Below are 16,754 nucleotides of genomic sequence, written 5' to 3'. Positions count from 1 at the left end.
AGGTCAACGACATGTATTGAACGTCCACCGCAATTTGAAATTGGTAAAGCTCCCGTGTTAATTACAGTCACCTTATGTTTCTTTCTTTCTTTCTTTCTTACTAACCACGGCCTTCAGAAACTTTAGTGAAACAAAACCCGAAGAATGGCATCTCAGTGGGGCGTGGTGGAGCCATTTCCAATCTACCTTGTCAAGAGTCGTTATTTCTTGTACGATGCTAACGGTACGTAAAATCTCTGGATCCCCGTGGTCTTCGTTTTCGGGTGGGAGCGCTCTAGGCAGAAAGAAATCCAGATATTTGGCCTTTGAGATTCAAGAAAACTAATCCAACACTCTTACAAGCCCAGTTGTCTCCCACGTCCGAGCATCTCACCGCATGTGCGGCTGTCTCACTGGAACCCTCCCTCAGATTCCCCAACAAAATGTTTTCCTCGGGCTTCCACTTGAGCTTATGACCGAAGAGGCTGCTCTGCTCGTCGAGAAAGGTGCTGGCTATATCGTTAATGATATACAAGCACACGCACAGGGACTCAAATCCATGCTCGAAGCCGACAAGACCGCATACCTCGAAGCGCGCGAGGCAGAGTCGATACGTGAGATGCAAGCCCTCCAAAAAGCGGCCGAAGAGCGAAGGAAAGCTTTCAGAACCCCCAAGCCAGCTTCTTTGAAGGATAACGATGGCGAGGAGGAAGAAACTAGAGAGGAAGGAAAGATCGGAGATGGAGAGGAAGACAAAGTGAGAGCCACTGTGTTTGAGACAGACACTGCAAAAACGAAGCCTTCAAACGCTGTAGACCCCGCCCCATCTTCAACACTTCGCTACTATCCTGTTCCGGCCACTTCCGAAGCTCTCTATCATGCTCTACCCACCCCGCCCGGGCCCTCAGAGGCTAGAGTATTGGAGCCAGCGCCATCGGAGACCTCGTACCCGCTTTACAAACACCTTCACGAGCACAACTACTTCCTCTCTCCAGGGCTTCGGTTCGGATGTCAGTTCATGGCATATCCGGGGGACCCATTGCGGTTTCACTCTCACTTTGTTGTGACGGGACTAGGATGGGACGAGGAGATTGAGATGCGGGATGTTGTGGGTGGTGGAAGGTTGGGGACAGGTGTAAAGAAAGCGTGGATGGTGGGGGGCGAGAATAAGGACAAACCTGGCGAGGTGAGAACGTTTTGTGTTGAGTGGGGCGGGTTTTAAGTGCGGTTCGGTGCACTTTATTTAGTCTCAGAAGTTCAAAATGGACTTTTTTTTTTTTTTTTTTTGAAAGTACAGTGATTACGACAAACCTCAACAAAAAAATGTTTTGCTCCGAAGAATTGCAAGGTGGCTGTCAGAGACATTCTTTAGGCCCTGCAATATGCATTTACATGTAATTATACCCTAGATAATAGTTTTGTAGCCAATATCTTTACAACCCCAGTAAAGGAGAAGGAAAAAGGATAAAGATACAAATTTGAAAGTAGATAGAAGTAATCGTCTAGCTCCTGACGGCCCTCCACGCATCATTTCCAGTCTTTTTTTTCCCTCTCCTATTTCTCTTCTTTCTCTGAATCTCCTCTGCATCACTGCTAGTGGCTGTTAGATCGATAACCTGTACCTGACTTTGAGTAACTCCACTCTTGATGGTAATCTTCTTTGGACCATTGCTCACTCCCTTGGCCCCCTCAACCTCGTGCTGAATCTGCTGTTCATCCAATGACTTCTCCTCCCGTGAACTTGTTTTCATTCCGAACGGGGAGAACACAGGCAATGGTAGGAGTTGCGGTTCATCTTGAGTTGAGGCTTCAACCTTGACTGATGCTCGCTGTGAGTGGGAAAGCATATGTTCGAGACTTGGAAGGCAGTCAGAGTCGTCGGAATCGTAGACAGATTGCTGCGCGCTATGGGCCTCCAAGGACGGAGGAGTGTCAGGTGCTACTGCTGTAGTGTCGACCACCTGTGCTTCTGGCTCAGGCGTGTTGAGTTCACGAAAGGAGTAGGAGTATTTCGGAGAGTTTGTGACCTGGGCATCTGGCAGCTGTGTATCCACCGCCTCTTCTTGGGAAGCTGCATGTTCATCTGTGACCACTGCCATATCTGCGGCGAGTTCCTCTAGAAGAGCTTCTTCTTCTTCCGCTTCTAGAGTTGCTGCAATTCTCTCGGAAAGAGTGGGGCTAGTTTTTCCCGCTGCTTCGGTGGTGGTTTCGTAAGTTGCTTGCCCGGAGGTTGGCTCTTCGTCATTCTGGACATTACCTTGTCCAGAGGTGGGTTCTTCACCACCCCTTTCCGCCTCGTCTGGTTCTGCATTTGGGGCATCATCCATTGCCTCCTCCGTTCCATTGTCGTCTCCATCTGCAGCTCCGTCCGCACGATCCAGAGAAGCATTGTCCCCATTTCCGTTCGCGTCGTTTCCGTTTACTTTTTCATCATTGGAATTTGCCTTTGCACCTTCGGGCAACTTCACCAACAATGGCTGCATAAGCTCCCCCCACATCAACTCCTCCTTCCCCTCATCGGATCTGGTATCCCCAGGCATCTCGAACTTCCTCAAGACCTTCTCGCCGGTCGTTTTATCCACCTCTCTCTCCATACGATCTCTAATTGCTAGTCTCATCACAAGCAACGGACCATCTGGTTCATCAATAACCTCTTCAACAATGGCAGTTTTGTAGTCAGCGATTATTGGCGTGTAGTTTTTATCCATTGTGAACTGTTTAAAGGCAAGCACCGTTCCCGGGAGAACCGGCTTTGAGAGTGGATGAAGAGTGGATAAATCTGCTGGGAGAGGTGGGAGGTCGTCTACCAAAACCGGATCCTCCATAGTTGTATCTTTGGCGGCTGGGTAGGTTGTGTCATCGTAGTAGTCATGATTGTTCCAATCATCGTAATCCTGCTGCTGCTGATAATAACCATCGCTTTGCCCATAGCCATTTCGCGCCCCGTATTCATCCTGTTGTTGTTTCTTTTTCTTCCCACCACCTCTTTTTCTCTTCTGTCCTGCCACAACATCACCCAGAGGGAACCGAGGTTGCTTGAAAGGATAACTCGGTTCAGGGAGTACCACATTGTCCCACTCACATTCTACTGCAGTGAGTGCTAGCTTTTGCCTCCACGCATCTGGGTCTTCCTCCTCCTGCACGATTTCTTCGGTATCTATAGAAGCTGAAATGGGGTTCCCATCTCCATCATAAATAATTTTTTTTGGCTTTTTCCCAAACTGTTCTCTTGCAAAGCCTTTCCTTTTGTTGGCTGTGTCGCCTTTATGTGTAGCTACCCACTCCTTTCGCATGTTTTCCTTCTCTAGAGCTTGGCTTTTTGTGATAGCAAGATCATGATGGAGCATGCGCCGAGCAGCAGAGATGTTCACACTAGGCCGGCCAGGGATGTGTCTTTCTTTAGAAGATTCCTCGACTGGTATGTCGTCTGTAGGGTCCATCGTGGTGTCACCATCGATGTCCTTCCCATTGACCGTTCCCTTTTCTAATTCCATGAGGCGCCTCTTTTCCCTTTCATTGAACCATTCATCAAAGTTCAGATCAGTAGTTCCAGCCTTTCTTACTTTGTTGTATATTTTTCTATATCGCTTGCGGCGGTTGGCACCGTTAGAGACCTCATTGCGAGTTAATTTTTCAGTGTCTCTTTCAGGCATAACTTGCTTTGCTCCAATGGCTGATTTTTCAGAAACCCAGGCTAAATACCCTTCATTATCCATATCGACTGGGACCACACCCTTCTCTTTTAACCTTTGCATCTTTTTACGTTGGTTTCTTAACTTCGTAGATTTCTTGCCTTCGTTTGGGAGGGTCCCTGATGCCACGGGAGGTCCTTTAGGGCGACATGGCAGCTTCTGCGGCGGCTCTGGGGAGCTGGATGAACTGGATGAACTAGGCGAGCTCGACGATCTAGGCGAGGCTACTTTTTTCTGTGGTTCAGGGGAGCTGGACGAGCTAGACGAGCTAGACGAACTGGGCGAACTGGACGAACTAGAGGAGCAAACATAAGACCCCTGTTTTTGTAATTTAGGTAATGCTCTACTAACATTTTAGTTGTTTGAACTTGTGGTAATGATCCTAGAGGGCTTACTTTCTGGGTTTGAGATCTGCCCTATCTTCCTCCTCCTCCTCCTCCTCCTCCTCCTCCTCCTCCTCCGACGACGACGACGACGACGACGATGGCTCCGGGCTGCTGTATACCTCGTCTGAGATTTGAACTTCGGCAGTAGCCGCCTGTGGGTCGAAATCACTATCTGAGGATTCATCTTCTGAGGGGGCTATTATATCGGAAATCTTGAATTCTTGGGTTGTAGGCTTTTTCTCTATGGGCATGGCCCTTTCCATTCTGCTTTCGTCCCCATCTACGTCCCCATCTTCGTCCTGATCGTCCTCGTGTTCATCATCCCCGTCTGATGAGGAATCTGAAGATTCTCTAGGATCGTAATCATCATCATCGGATGAGTCAGAAGAGTCAACATCGGCGGTTATGATTTCTGCAGCGGACAATCTTTTCACATTTGTTGGGCTTCCTTTCTCTTCCTCAAAATTTGGGCTCCTTCCCTCGCTAGTTCTCTTCAATTCCTCTTCCTTGTTAAATTCTGTTTCGGCGTCGATTGTTTCTTTACAATAGAGGTCCATCAAAGGGTTATGATATTGCTCCATATTGGCAGAGATTGCTCCGTTTTCATCCGGATACTTCCTATTTTGTATCAGACTCCTCCTCGCTGGGATGATTTGTCGTTCCTTGACGGCCTCTTCGTCATTTTCTGAATTCGAATCCTCCGTTTCCGTTTCCTCATCTTCCTCAGTATAGCTCTCATCGTCTTCGGGCTCAAGTTCAGCTGCAATTGAATCATCTTCAATTCTCCTCCTTTTGGCCGGCCGAGCTGTTAGGGCTGGTCGATCCGGCGCTGGCCGAAGAAAGGTACGACCAAAAGGAGTGCCGTCGATTAGCTTCCGGCCTGACATGCTGATTTGACGTCTACCCGAGAGTCGTCGCTGTTTGATCTCATGCGATGAGAGTGGTCGTATCCTGCATTTTCAAGGGCCATTAGCACGCTAACGATCGCAGGATCGATAAACTTACACAACTTCATCGCCATCCCTAATGATACTATCCACCTCCTGAAAATGCAAACACTCAAATCCGCCAATCTCTACAGCATAGTCCTCGAGGCCCCACTTTGAAAACTCCAGTGGAACAATCTGGGATACACAGATAAGAAGTGAGGAAATATTTCTGTCATCGCCGGACTGGAATGCGGATGTGTCCCACCATATCTTCATGGTGGGGAGAGAATTGCGGTTTATAACCAGCCGAAGGCGCATATTTGACAGATGCGATTAGTGGGGGTGTTGTATTTCCGGTGAGATTGGAGCGAAGACGCGCGCGTTGTTCGTAGATTTGTAGAAGTTGAAGTTGACAGGGTCTGGGGAAACAGATGACGCTAAACCTGACTTGGGTGAGCCTAGCTACCCGTACACACCAGTCTTGGCACTGGTTATCTCATAGAATGTCTACATGTATATATATCAAGCTAAATACAATTTAAGACTCTGTTCGCGCGGACGTAAGTACATGTACGTACGGACATCAATACCATACATGTAGGTACATGTATTTTTTTATTCCGAATAAGAAGGTATGTAAAAAAGCAACGTGCTAGATATTTGAGTGTTCGGATGGCCAAAATTCTTGGTTTTGATACAATTGTACAATGAAAACCCCACAAAATACATGATTTCAACAAATACCGCGGAGGAGGGTTCAGTCGCCGTTTTTCTCGGCAATGATATATTAGGCTAGTTTTTGACCAATATGAAGAAAACTTCGTAAATCACTTTGTCAAAATGTCGTTGCCGAGAAAAGCGGCGACTGGACCGTCACGGCGACTGAATCCCCCTTCGCGGTGCCTCTGGAGGTATAGCTGTCTCGTATCTTCATGCCTCTACCCTCTACCCAACAAATTTGGGCTTTATATAATATATCTCCATCCCCGAGCCCGGTCCCGGCCCGTCGATAAGTGATACAATGATCATATTTCTCAACAACGGCACCGGCAGAAGAGACGTTGCTGAAATACATCTATAGTAATTTAGAACTTCCTAATCATAATCCTGCTAGGAAGCTTACGCTCCACGGACAGACCAGCTGGTTTTGATTTGTTATCACTTTTTGTAGTGAAAAGTTGACCCTTTGTACGTATATATATATATCTTAGAATCTGTCAGTAAAATCAATCAGATAAAGCGTGGGTCTATATATCTAGAGCACGCCATATATACACTCTAGTCATTCAAGCAATAAATATAAAGAGTAATTATAAAATATTCAACTAGATGCATGTATGGGAATGAGATCCCCACGAGATTTAGCTTTAGGGATGGAAGATCAAGGGGTTTAAATTTGAAGATAAAAGGTAACTACATACATGTAAATGTAGCTAGTATAATAGTCACGCGTACGCCGATTGGTCAAGTGCATGGGGTAATTATATAAGCCCTGGGATCGAGCTACACTTAATTTCTACCTGTATATCAAAACATAATAGTAATCATTGCATGTCTATCGCTGATCGTGAGATTTAATTATGCGCCGGCACCTGGTACGCCATAAGTCTAGAACCTTGATGGAATTAATCCATATATATTGAAGGGTTAGCTGGTGGTCAAATTTACATGAAAGCCTCTGCTTACTCCTAAGTTATCTTGATTTGCACTTTGTGGAAGATTACATTATTTAAGATAATTGGGTACGTAGAGCTGAATGAACCGTACGTATGTACATATTAAACATTACAATCTACAAGATGCGACTCAATGATGCGTTAAGAAGGCTCTCGTGTGCACATGTAGGACTCGCGCGCGAGCATTCCTTAATATAAAGCGGACACTGAGGCAACGATAATATATTGTTATTATTGTTTTTATTTTCTTACCGTCCATATATATATTGATCATTATCATGTCTCACTTTATACTTTAACACCATAAAAGGATTAATGCGCTTGCAATACCCAAGATTCTAATATTACTCCATGACCCACAGCAACCCAACCAAACAGAATATTGGATAACGTGCACCTGTAGCTGTGACATATTTGCACCTCAATATAGGTCCCTATTCGTCTCTTTGCCAGGGGCTAACCTTTGGCACTTAAACCGTCGAAAATGGAACTGTGTAATTGGGTCATAGAGGATCACTCGTGGTGCGATACGGATCGATCAACCATCTATATCAAATTACACTCGACACTAATAACACCATCCAATCGAGTTTCAGCCCACAGAAAACAAAATGAAATTCTGTTAAGGGAAAGATTAGAATAGCGTCTACAGAAAGCACCCAGCACACCCGCTACTAGGCGTGTCATCATATCAGCAGGTAAAACCAACCGAAAAATTTAAACCCCTCAATTAAAGACCGTGGCAAAAGACCGGCCAAACCCACACCTTCCTCTGGCATCGGTCATCAAGCAGTAATCAATAGCATTAAATTTTCAGGGCTGTAGAAGGTTAGCTTCAAACAAATTGCACCCACGTACAAGTTTGTACGTCGTTGACCTGTATGTGTGACGATGCAGATATCGATAGGTAAGTACACATATATATCATCTATTTAGTGACCTGGTACGTATACGTATATACGCTGTACACAAAGCCCCCCCCCCCCCCCCCCGCTTTTACCAGTAACATCTTTTCACTCCCTTAATGGCTATAAATGACCGAAAGATCTCCCAAATTTGTGCCCCGTACTCCTTTATAAACCTGGTCTCTGTGTGGGTACATATCGATATTGCATATTAATTGGTAACTCACACCGCCGGTCGGAGATGGACCGTAACAGCAGTGACCGGGTTCACGCAACATTAGATCAGTGGATGAACACGCTGCTGCTGCGCTACGACAATGCCTTCTGTTCGGAAGCCGTGCAGGATCTGTTATCACTACGATCACGCCAGCACCCACCCTCAAACATGCAATCGTTCGACTCAAAATCCTACCTACGTGTGGTAGCGAAAACATCTTAGTCTCTGATCCGGAACAGTCCAGGGGGCGATCCACCGCCCTGCTTTCTTCTGCGCACGGAAACATACTGCAGCGGGGAACTTTACACGGTACACGTGTGGCATGTATCAGCGCTCTAAACCGGTCGAGGAATGTTCTCTTCTGGTCCGCTTCCCCAATATACGAGCGAGAAACATCTATACCAGACTCGCTGTGTTTAACATGATATATTAATTATAGGTTAAGGGGTCCAGTGGACATTTATATTTTCAAATTAACTTGCAAACCAAGTCGGGGGCCGGGTGGTAGAAAAGACGTAATGAAGTCCCAGAGGCATTGTTTATGATCATGCATATGATCATCGGCCAACGCTCACTCGACAAGTTGTGTCTTCTCAATTGAATGATATCCAATTCGCAACACTGGGGAGAAGAGAGGTTTGCACACGTGCATATTCAACCTTGTGCTATATCCAGCCATGCCTTCTAATGAGATCGACTACATTTGTCTCTCGGAGTACGCAATCCAGTCTCCACCCCCAATCCATCTTTGACTTATCCCCGGTCCGGTCCATTCGGAATATATAGTGAATAGAAATCATATAATAGAATTAATAATAGTGGAACTCGCGATCGTTAAAGTGCCGTTTCATTACATATGCAATTAATTCAGTCTATTTGCTGTGCGGCGCGGCGAATAAATCTCGAAACAAGAAAGAGGGATTTCTTCAGACTTCCTGTGGCTTAAGATAACGAAAGGACGGCTTGATCGAATTATGAACACCCATCCATTGTCGATAATCAAATAAAACAGGGTACGTTGAATCACCATTCACTCGAATTTTGGTTCACCCAGTCGAGCAAGCGCTCACACAAGCCTGTGAAACAATAACACCCCCGGGGGGGTTGGTAGCGGGATAAAGGTATCGGAAGCTGGAGTTCTGTAACCCCCCAAATAAGAACTTAATGCAGCACTTTAAGTTTTAAAAAACGAATTGATGAATGAGATCACAATAGAAAATACAAAGAACGGCGAAGTGGTTCAAAAAGCACAACACCAATATCGCTTCCCTACTATCCGCCGGAGAAGAAAAGACGTTTGTTTGGAACTACTGCCTCGCGAAGGATCGGGTTTCATCTCCTTATTATTTGCCGTCTTTCCCCGCCGTCTGAAGATAGATCTTCAAGTACGTACGCCCAAAGGCAAGCAACCTTACTTTTCCTTTAGTTCTGAGCGGGGATACCTGCATTCAGCCGCTCTTTACATATTTTTAGTTAAACGGTCCTCGATTCTAGCTGCTAGCTGGTATATATACACGTACGATGCATAAAATAAATCGATTATTGAAAAGTTATTAAGGTAAGCTCTCTTTAATATTGCGGATGTTATTATTTGACCGGTGAGATACAACCCAGGAAAGTGACACAAAGGGCCAAATCATGTAATATCACTCGGCCTTAATTCAGTCGATCCCGAATCAAGACATGCAGCTTTTCGGCTGCAGCTGTGGTACAGATCAAGACAGCAAACACGAAAATGGTTTTTAGTGATTCACATTGATCGTCTTTGCATAATCAGATCTAGAAAACGGGAGAAGAAAGTGTCAAACTTGATGTAGTTATGTGTGTATCAGCGAGGCGGTCGCCGTTTCTGAGACCCTGATCATGAAACTAGTCGCACAACAGGAAAATTCAACTTAAAAGGCCGAATCTAATGAATGTATCATTTGTGCCTTGGCTGGTAAGCCAAAACCAGATGCCTACATTTTGTCTATATCTGGTAAAATGTTTCGCATTTTTTGCTCCTGGCTCCTCATACTAAGACAACAAGAAAATGAGGGCATGTAAAGGACAGATAAAGGCTATAGTGAGAGCAAATGAAAACTAGGAGGCAAAATAAGGGAGAAAATAACTGTCCTCTGTTAAGACAAAAATCTTGGAAGAAAGTTCGAGCCCCTAACACCCTTAGAAAGAAAAATGAAATGAACCAAACGAGAATAAAAGTTACTTTGGAGCGATAACAGTGAAAGCATCAGACCCTACCCCAATTGACTTGCGTCGCTCCCTGTATCGTTACTAAACCTTATCAATCTGCCCGTATACATCCCCCTGAGTTCTCAAAACGACTCCCTCTTTTTATAGTCTGGTTTTCCACCCGACAAAGTTTTATCGATATATCGATACCACACTACCACAAAGTGACTAAAAATTGTAATCTGAAAACATCCATAAACCAACGAAACCTAAACACCTTGACCCATTCCTATCTCACCCTTCAGGGTGTACAATTTAAGATCGAAAAATGAAACTGGACACAAAATGATTCAAACATAGCGAATCCACGAACCAATGAATGGCTACCGAGGGTGGAATAAAGAGAATATTGAAAGGGGTAAAACCAGCGAACACATGTCGGGAGATTTGAAAATAAGCTTGCTCAAAAAAAATGAAACTTGAAAGAGACCATGTTGGATGTATATAATGGGATAAAGATGCAAGAAAAAAAAAATGTAAAGAAAATAACCAATTTAGGCGAATCTGCATCTCGTAACCTATGTTCTCGTAGATTTAGTAAACTTTATTGAATTCTGAAGCTCTATGCTGTTGCACCGATTGTCCTCCGTGAGAATTCGTGTCTTTGAACAGCAACTCCTCTATGTTAGACTGAATTTGTATAGCCCTCCCCAAATTGATCATTGGATTGGTGACACCCACCTACGCTCGATCGCGTATAGCTTGGCGTAGAATTTGTTCGGATTGCTACTGCTGGCGTTATGCTTTTCGAACTATTGCTCGACTCGGAATTGCTACGATTCTTCCGGTTTTGCTGGTGTGCTAAAGCCTGAGGAAATGAATCTACCGAAGAGCTCGAGATGAGCGGGTTGTGTTGGGACAACGACGGAAGCAAAGAACTATTTGATGACGATAGGGGGAATGTTGGGGGGTTGTGGGCGCCATACGTGCTTATCTGACACGGTACAGGTAAAGCGGGCGTTGGCTGCGAGGGCATTCCTGTGGCGGTAGGAGGATTTCCAGCCATACCAGCTGACTGAGAAGCCGCCGAGAAGGAAGTATCCCCAGTCCAACTACTAGGGAATACTCTATATGATGCCTGAAGTGACTGGCGTTCATAGTTGGAGGATGTCGAATCGTTTACCAGAGTGTTCCCTGTAGATGGAGGCCGTAGGTTTCCCGCATTATTGGCCATTACTTCTGAAGCCTGTGTTCGAATCGGCAGTGGAAGCTGGACCTTTTCACTCCCGGAAGTCCTTGGAGATGCCCCATCGGGAAGAGAAGAAGAAAGGGAACTGAGGGCTGGAAATACTACACCGAAATTTCCCATGGATTGGTTAGGTGAAATGTAGTTCATGGAAGACTGATCTTGATCTAAATAGAGACTCGAGCTCCGTCCTCCAGACATGGTGGCCCATTGTTGGCCGTGGATGTTACTCGTAATATCAGGATGAAGGTAAGGGGCATATGTCCCATTATACATATCCCCGTTGCTAACAGTCATCACATTACTATTGGATCCGTGGATTGAACCCCCAGTCATATCCCCTCCAAGATTCTCATATCTCCCTGAAAGGAGCAATCCACTGGTGTTATCCCCGCCGCTACCGTTTCCACCCAACGGATCTTGGTGACACAAAGACCTAAGAGGCATTGCACTATTATGCATATGGTGACTGGGGCCACTATGTCCGGCCCTAAGAGCATGAGCACTCATGTTATATATCTGAGACGGTGTTGCATTATGATGCTGTACACTGGCCATGGCCAGGGAAGAAGCTGATGATGAGGCAGACGAGGAAGTGGAGTAAGGGTGATGGTGGAGGTCGACTGGGGCCGAAGACACCTGCTCGTAATCTATTATGAGCATATGGTCCGGGACGAGCTCTCGCATTTCGCATTGTACTCTTAAAAACGTGCATTTCCCCTGTTCAACTTGAGCTTGCTTGCAGTTTAGGCACCCGCTATTGTCTCCAGGATCTCCACTGCATCGAATCTTCCGTTTTCGACATCGCCCACACTATCAGGAAAATCAGTTATATTACTGAAAACAAAGGAGAGAAAATCTCCAAACATGTATGAATGTGCACGATGTTTCAATGCGGGAGGGGATCAGAGAGACAAACAGCTACTGGAATACGCCGCCGAGGACTACTGGCGGCATTACTGGTAACATGTGGAGCAGAGTTTGCTCGTGGTGGTGGTCGTATATGTGGATCTATTCGAGGGTTTGGGCGAGAAACTAAATAGGCCCGCTCATGAACTGTAGGGGCTGGAGGACCCCTAGACGGATGCCTATACGGCTCCATTGAGCTCTCGCTGGGATAGCCCAATTGATTGGGCACATGCCGTGTCATTGGCAATTGGGGATTGACCGATGTATCGACGGGTCGGGAGGTGAGGGTATGTGAGTTAATTGACGGAAAGGTTAGATGTAGTAGAACTCGATTACGCCCGCACTGCGGGTTCTTCAGATAAGTAGGTAGGGAATGTAAGAAAGAGTAAGGATGTGAGAGAAGCGCACAAGCTAAAGGCGATGTAGGGATGATGGTTGAATTATAACAAAACTTGAAGCCAGATCCTAGAAAGGTATTGATGTAGGATCGACTAATTTCTCCACAGTACATGATATTAGGAGATGAAAAGACGGACAGCTGTCCCTACATATCAGGCACAAAGAACGGTTCGATCGCATGACCTGCAAACGCATTATTTCGGCAACTCGCACCAGGCAAGTACATGTAGCCATTAGTAGTAATTTGGACATGTAGACTGTTTAGTACGTTGCCTCCATGGCCACCACCACCACACATATAAGCAAACATACATGATACACAAATTGCGGGTAGATGCGTACTAGCTCAGTGGCAGGTCATATATTTCTCCAGATATCCAGAAAGCTCTATCGTATATGATTATAAGCATGGGAGTAGCTGTGGCTCGACCAAACAAGACGCAGTGTCTGTCACAGCTGTATAGACAAAGAAAGTTGCATCTTCTCGAACGTCGAGAATCTCGAGTAAAACCCCCCTCCCCATAAAAAATATTCCGTAGTGCTTAATTAGATCAGCAGGAAATTATAATTATAAACAGAGACATTACTGAACTAAACCCGCCTTACCCGGATAGATCATATTATTTACCCTAAGTACATGTAGTTACATCAAGGAGCCGGGGTGCCTGAGCATTGTTTACCACTGGTGGCCGATTTAATTCAACTGGAGATTTCTCCGATTATGTGGCGTCAATCTTAAATATGCACGTACTAGTCACTTCGTAAAACTACTCTCTCTTCAATTCCGTCGGCAAACACTTGTTTCGACTTAATTTAATAGCTATGTTACCTACATGTAGGCAGAAAGTACAATTTTATTAAGGATCTAGTTATCGTCTTTGGAGGTCGATTCCGCCTTCAAATCATTCTTAATCTAGATCATAGACCACCTGACATGACATCGAGTTTAAGAATTGAAAGACGCGTTCGAGTGATTGAGTGATTGATATGGTCTGTTTTATCGCGGATAGACGGTCTCCGCAAAATGTGGGGCTGTAACAATTATAAATGTAGAACACTAGCTTGATTGGATGCCTGCAACCACGATCTTTCCGTCGATATCGTACCCTTTACTCGAGCCTCCCATTAATACGTTCCCCCAATCACAAAACGTAAATTATAAATAATCACTGCCTGTGAATTTAACGTAGCTAGGTACTGGTCGTTAATGTTTTGTGGCCGCATCAGTTTTGTTATTCATAAGTCTTTGGCCGTAATATTGTAGGTCGATCTAGGTTTCGAGCTCTCTTTGATGGGGTAAAAGACAAAATGTTTGTAGAAACCGATGTCATGTTTTTCTGGGGTGCATTTTTAGACTTTAATACAATGTCTAGCAGTGTTTGTACCTGTAGCTACATGCATGATGTATGTTGTGGTACATGTAGGTTGATAGTAATTATGAGCTAGCCTATTTTGTATTATTTATACTACAACAGTAAGCAAATCACATGATCTCAAGAGCCAAGCTCCTGACTCCGAGTCTCAGATGCTGGCCACACTCTTTTCACTCTCTCCTTCACACAGGTAATACACACGTTAAGCTCACTCTCTTCCCTTTTCACCATACCTACGGTACCTCTCGCTTTACAAGCCCAATTTTTACCTGCCAGCATGTCAGTTTTACTGGAATTAGGCGAAACAGGGGATATTGTCATAGATCTTTTGATCGATTTGGCCCCGAAGGCGTGTGAAAATTTCCTGAAGCTGTAAGCAGCCTCTACCCCACAACTTTGTAGCTGCCGACCAATCGACAGATTGCCCCCCGGGAACATGCCATACATGAGCTGAGAACTAAAACTGGGTATTCGGTGATAGATGCAAGATGAAATACTATAACTTTTCGCCTATTTACAGTGTGCAAAAGAATTTTTCGTTTCAAACTGGTGACCCTATTGGGCCCGACTCAGCCGATTCAGATGGAGGTACTTCAATATGGGGCCTGCTTAATGGGCCATCGAGGCGGTTTTTCCCCGCCGAATTTCACCCTAAACTAAAGCATACGGAACGTGGTACCGTGAGCATGGCCACTGTACCTGGTAATAACCCTGACGAAAGAGTGAGTGGGAGCCAATTCATTATCACTACAGGAGATGAATTGGATTTTCTTGACGGAAAGGCGGCTATATTTGGGAAGGTAGTAGAAGGATTCGATGCGCTGGAGAAAATAAACAATGCATTTTGCGACGATAAGGGAAGGCCACTGAAGGATATTAGAATACGACATACTATTATATTAGAAGATCCATTTAAGGATCCTCCAGGACTTGTAGAACCTACTGAAGACCCGGTTCCAACAAAGGCTCAGCTTGCGACAGTCAGGATCGGGGAAGATGAGGATATTAACGAGGATGAGAATCCAGAAGAGGCAGAACGGAAAAGGCGAGAGCGGGAAGCTAGAGCACAGGCGTTGACATTGGAGATGGTGGGAGATCTTCCATTTGCGGATGTCAAACCGCCTGAAAACGTTTTGTTCGTCTGCAAACTTAATCCCGTGACCCAAGGTACCTGAGTTATTATCTATCCTACATGCCTCTAACTAGGTGACTAACAGACCCCTGGGGATAGACGAGGATTTGCATCTAATCTTTAGCCGCTTTGGTAATATCCTCTCGTGTGAGGTCATTCGCGACAAAAGAACGGGCGACAGCTTGCAATACGCATTTATTGAGTTCGAGGACCAGAAGTCTTGTGAACAGGCCTATTTCAAAATGCAGGGGGTATTGATTGACGATCATAGAATTCACGTTGATTTCTCGCAGAGCGTAAGTCCCCCTTACCCAACCCGCCATCTCTATCTCTTGAACATATCCAGGCCTGGAAATCCTCATCTTCTTGTTTTCGATTTGATATTCCGAGTATTAATGCATCTGTCTTGTAGGTCTCGAAGCTATCAGACACCTGGCGAACAGCGACGAATGCGAAACGCCGAAACGCAGCCGAAACACGTGGTTTTGGTGGTTCCAACCACTTGGAGAAACGACGGCAGTATAAGGAGGGTGGTCATGGGCATCGTACCCATAGCGGGAGCGGCGGGAGCTCCGGTTTTGTCTTTGATGAACAAGATATCCGGAAACATGAGTACTCAAAAAAAACAGACGACAAGAGTGGTGACAGATACAAGGGTCGTAACAGAGATAGGAGCAAAGATCATTATAGACGTAAATACTCGGAGAGAAGTAGAAGCCGCGATCGACGTAGTGGTAGGGATAGAGACCGAGAAAGAGGGTCTAGTCGTAGGTATTCACAAGACAGAAGTCGAAGCCCAAGACGGGACCGCGGTCGTGATAGGTAAAGTAATTGTAGAGTATATTCATCGCATTGTTATAGTATAATAAGTAATTAATATCACGTTTTTCTTTCCTTTTTTTTTTTTTGAATATTGTGATCCTTGATCTTTATGATTATGATAGAACAGGTAAACCCATCCCATTTTCTTGCAACTGTAACCTGCTATTATAATTGGCCTTGAGGCAGTACACAGATGCAGATGTAGGCCGAGTGATTATCTATGACACGAACTGCCTCATTTCTAATTGATCGAAATGAAACCCGCTTACGAACTCTCATTAGCTCGCCCCGCCAGGCTCAAAACATTTCTCATCTATTTAGTTGGTCTATGTACTATGTGCTCAAAACTACATGTATTCACGTTTAAGGGAATCAATTCCACCAGACCAGGCAGGCGCTGCAACCCCTGCATGTGGCATACAATCTTAATTGTACATGTAGTATTAATAATACATGTACTTATATTATTCAAAATGACTGTATGACCTACAAGTAATTATAAGTTACGAGGCATATATATGTCCCTTATATAATTTACGGAGTTTTTCAACTACAAAAGCCCACATTATAATTTAACCCTTCTAGTACTACATGCATTGTTTTGCTCTCTTGTACTTCGAAAGACCATTTCCATATGTCCTTCATGGGGATTATAGAAAGCTACACGTACACCATAGCAAAGCAGCCGCAGCAGCTTATTGGGTGGGAAGGGGGGACCCGATCTGCAAACCATGAATAACATAGAAACCATCGCCAAGATCAATAATATTACCGGATGTGATGTGTTCCTGTACATATGTATGTAACTACATGTACATGTACTCTTGAGTATATTTATTATGGGTACGGGCCGCACGCTTTGCGGATATTTCGCGCACGGTAGCCCGCCGCCAAATTAACTACCCGTACAGAAATAG

At 45.0% G+C, this 16,754-nt stretch overlaps 4 protein-coding genes across 4 annotated transcripts; 2 read left to right on the top strand and 2 right to left on the bottom strand.

Moving 5' to 3' along the window:
- Positions 1-144: 144 nt before the first annotated feature.
- On the top strand, positions 145-1,201 carry H6S33_003625 (uncharacterized protein; the record flags this gene model as incomplete). Its single annotated transcript, XM_044834988.1, has 2 exons — positions 145-223; positions 348-1,201. 2 exons carry the CDS (start codon positions 145-147, stop codon positions 1,199-1,201), a joined length of 933 nt encoding a protein of 310 aa, XP_044691986.1.
- Positions 1,202-1,481: 280 nt separating this feature from the next.
- H6S33_003624 (uncharacterized protein) lies at positions 1,482-5,304 on the bottom strand (the record flags this gene model as incomplete). Its single annotated transcript, XM_044834987.1, has 6 exons — positions 1,482-2,170; positions 2,237-3,558; positions 3,640-3,895; positions 3,968-4,014; positions 4,067-5,008; positions 5,063-5,304. 6 exons carry the CDS (start codon positions 5,302-5,304, stop codon positions 1,482-1,484), a joined length of 3,498 nt encoding a protein of 1,165 aa, XP_044691985.1.
- Positions 5,305-10,510: 5,206 nt separating this feature from the next.
- Positions 10,511-12,352, bottom strand: H6S33_003623 (uncharacterized protein; the record flags this gene model as incomplete). The annotated part of the gene is made up of 5 exons (XM_044834986.1): positions 10,511-10,534; positions 10,593-10,636; positions 10,698-11,841; positions 11,902-12,015; positions 12,122-12,352. 5 exons carry the CDS (start codon positions 12,350-12,352, stop codon positions 10,511-10,513), a joined length of 1,557 nt encoding a protein of 518 aa, XP_044691984.1.
- A 2,019-nt stretch (positions 12,353-14,371) lies between these two features.
- On the top strand, positions 14,372-15,841 carry H6S33_003622 (uncharacterized protein; the record flags this gene model as incomplete). Its single annotated transcript, XM_044834983.1, has 3 exons — positions 14,372-15,050; positions 15,115-15,311; positions 15,428-15,841. 3 exons carry the CDS (start codon positions 14,372-14,374, stop codon positions 15,839-15,841), a joined length of 1,290 nt encoding a protein of 429 aa, XP_044691983.1.
- Positions 15,842-16,754: the final 913 nt, after the last annotated feature.

This window comes from Morchella sextelata (genome assembly GCF_020137385.1).
Source record: "Morchella sextelata strain SCLS chromosome Unknown scls_15, whole genome shotgun sequence".
Classification (NCBI taxonomy): domain Eukaryota; kingdom Fungi; phylum Ascomycota; class Pezizomycetes; order Pezizales; family Morchellaceae; genus Morchella; species Morchella sextelata.
The sequence above is the reverse complement of the archived record's forward strand: the minus strand, read 5'-3'. Positions and strand labels throughout refer to the sequence as shown.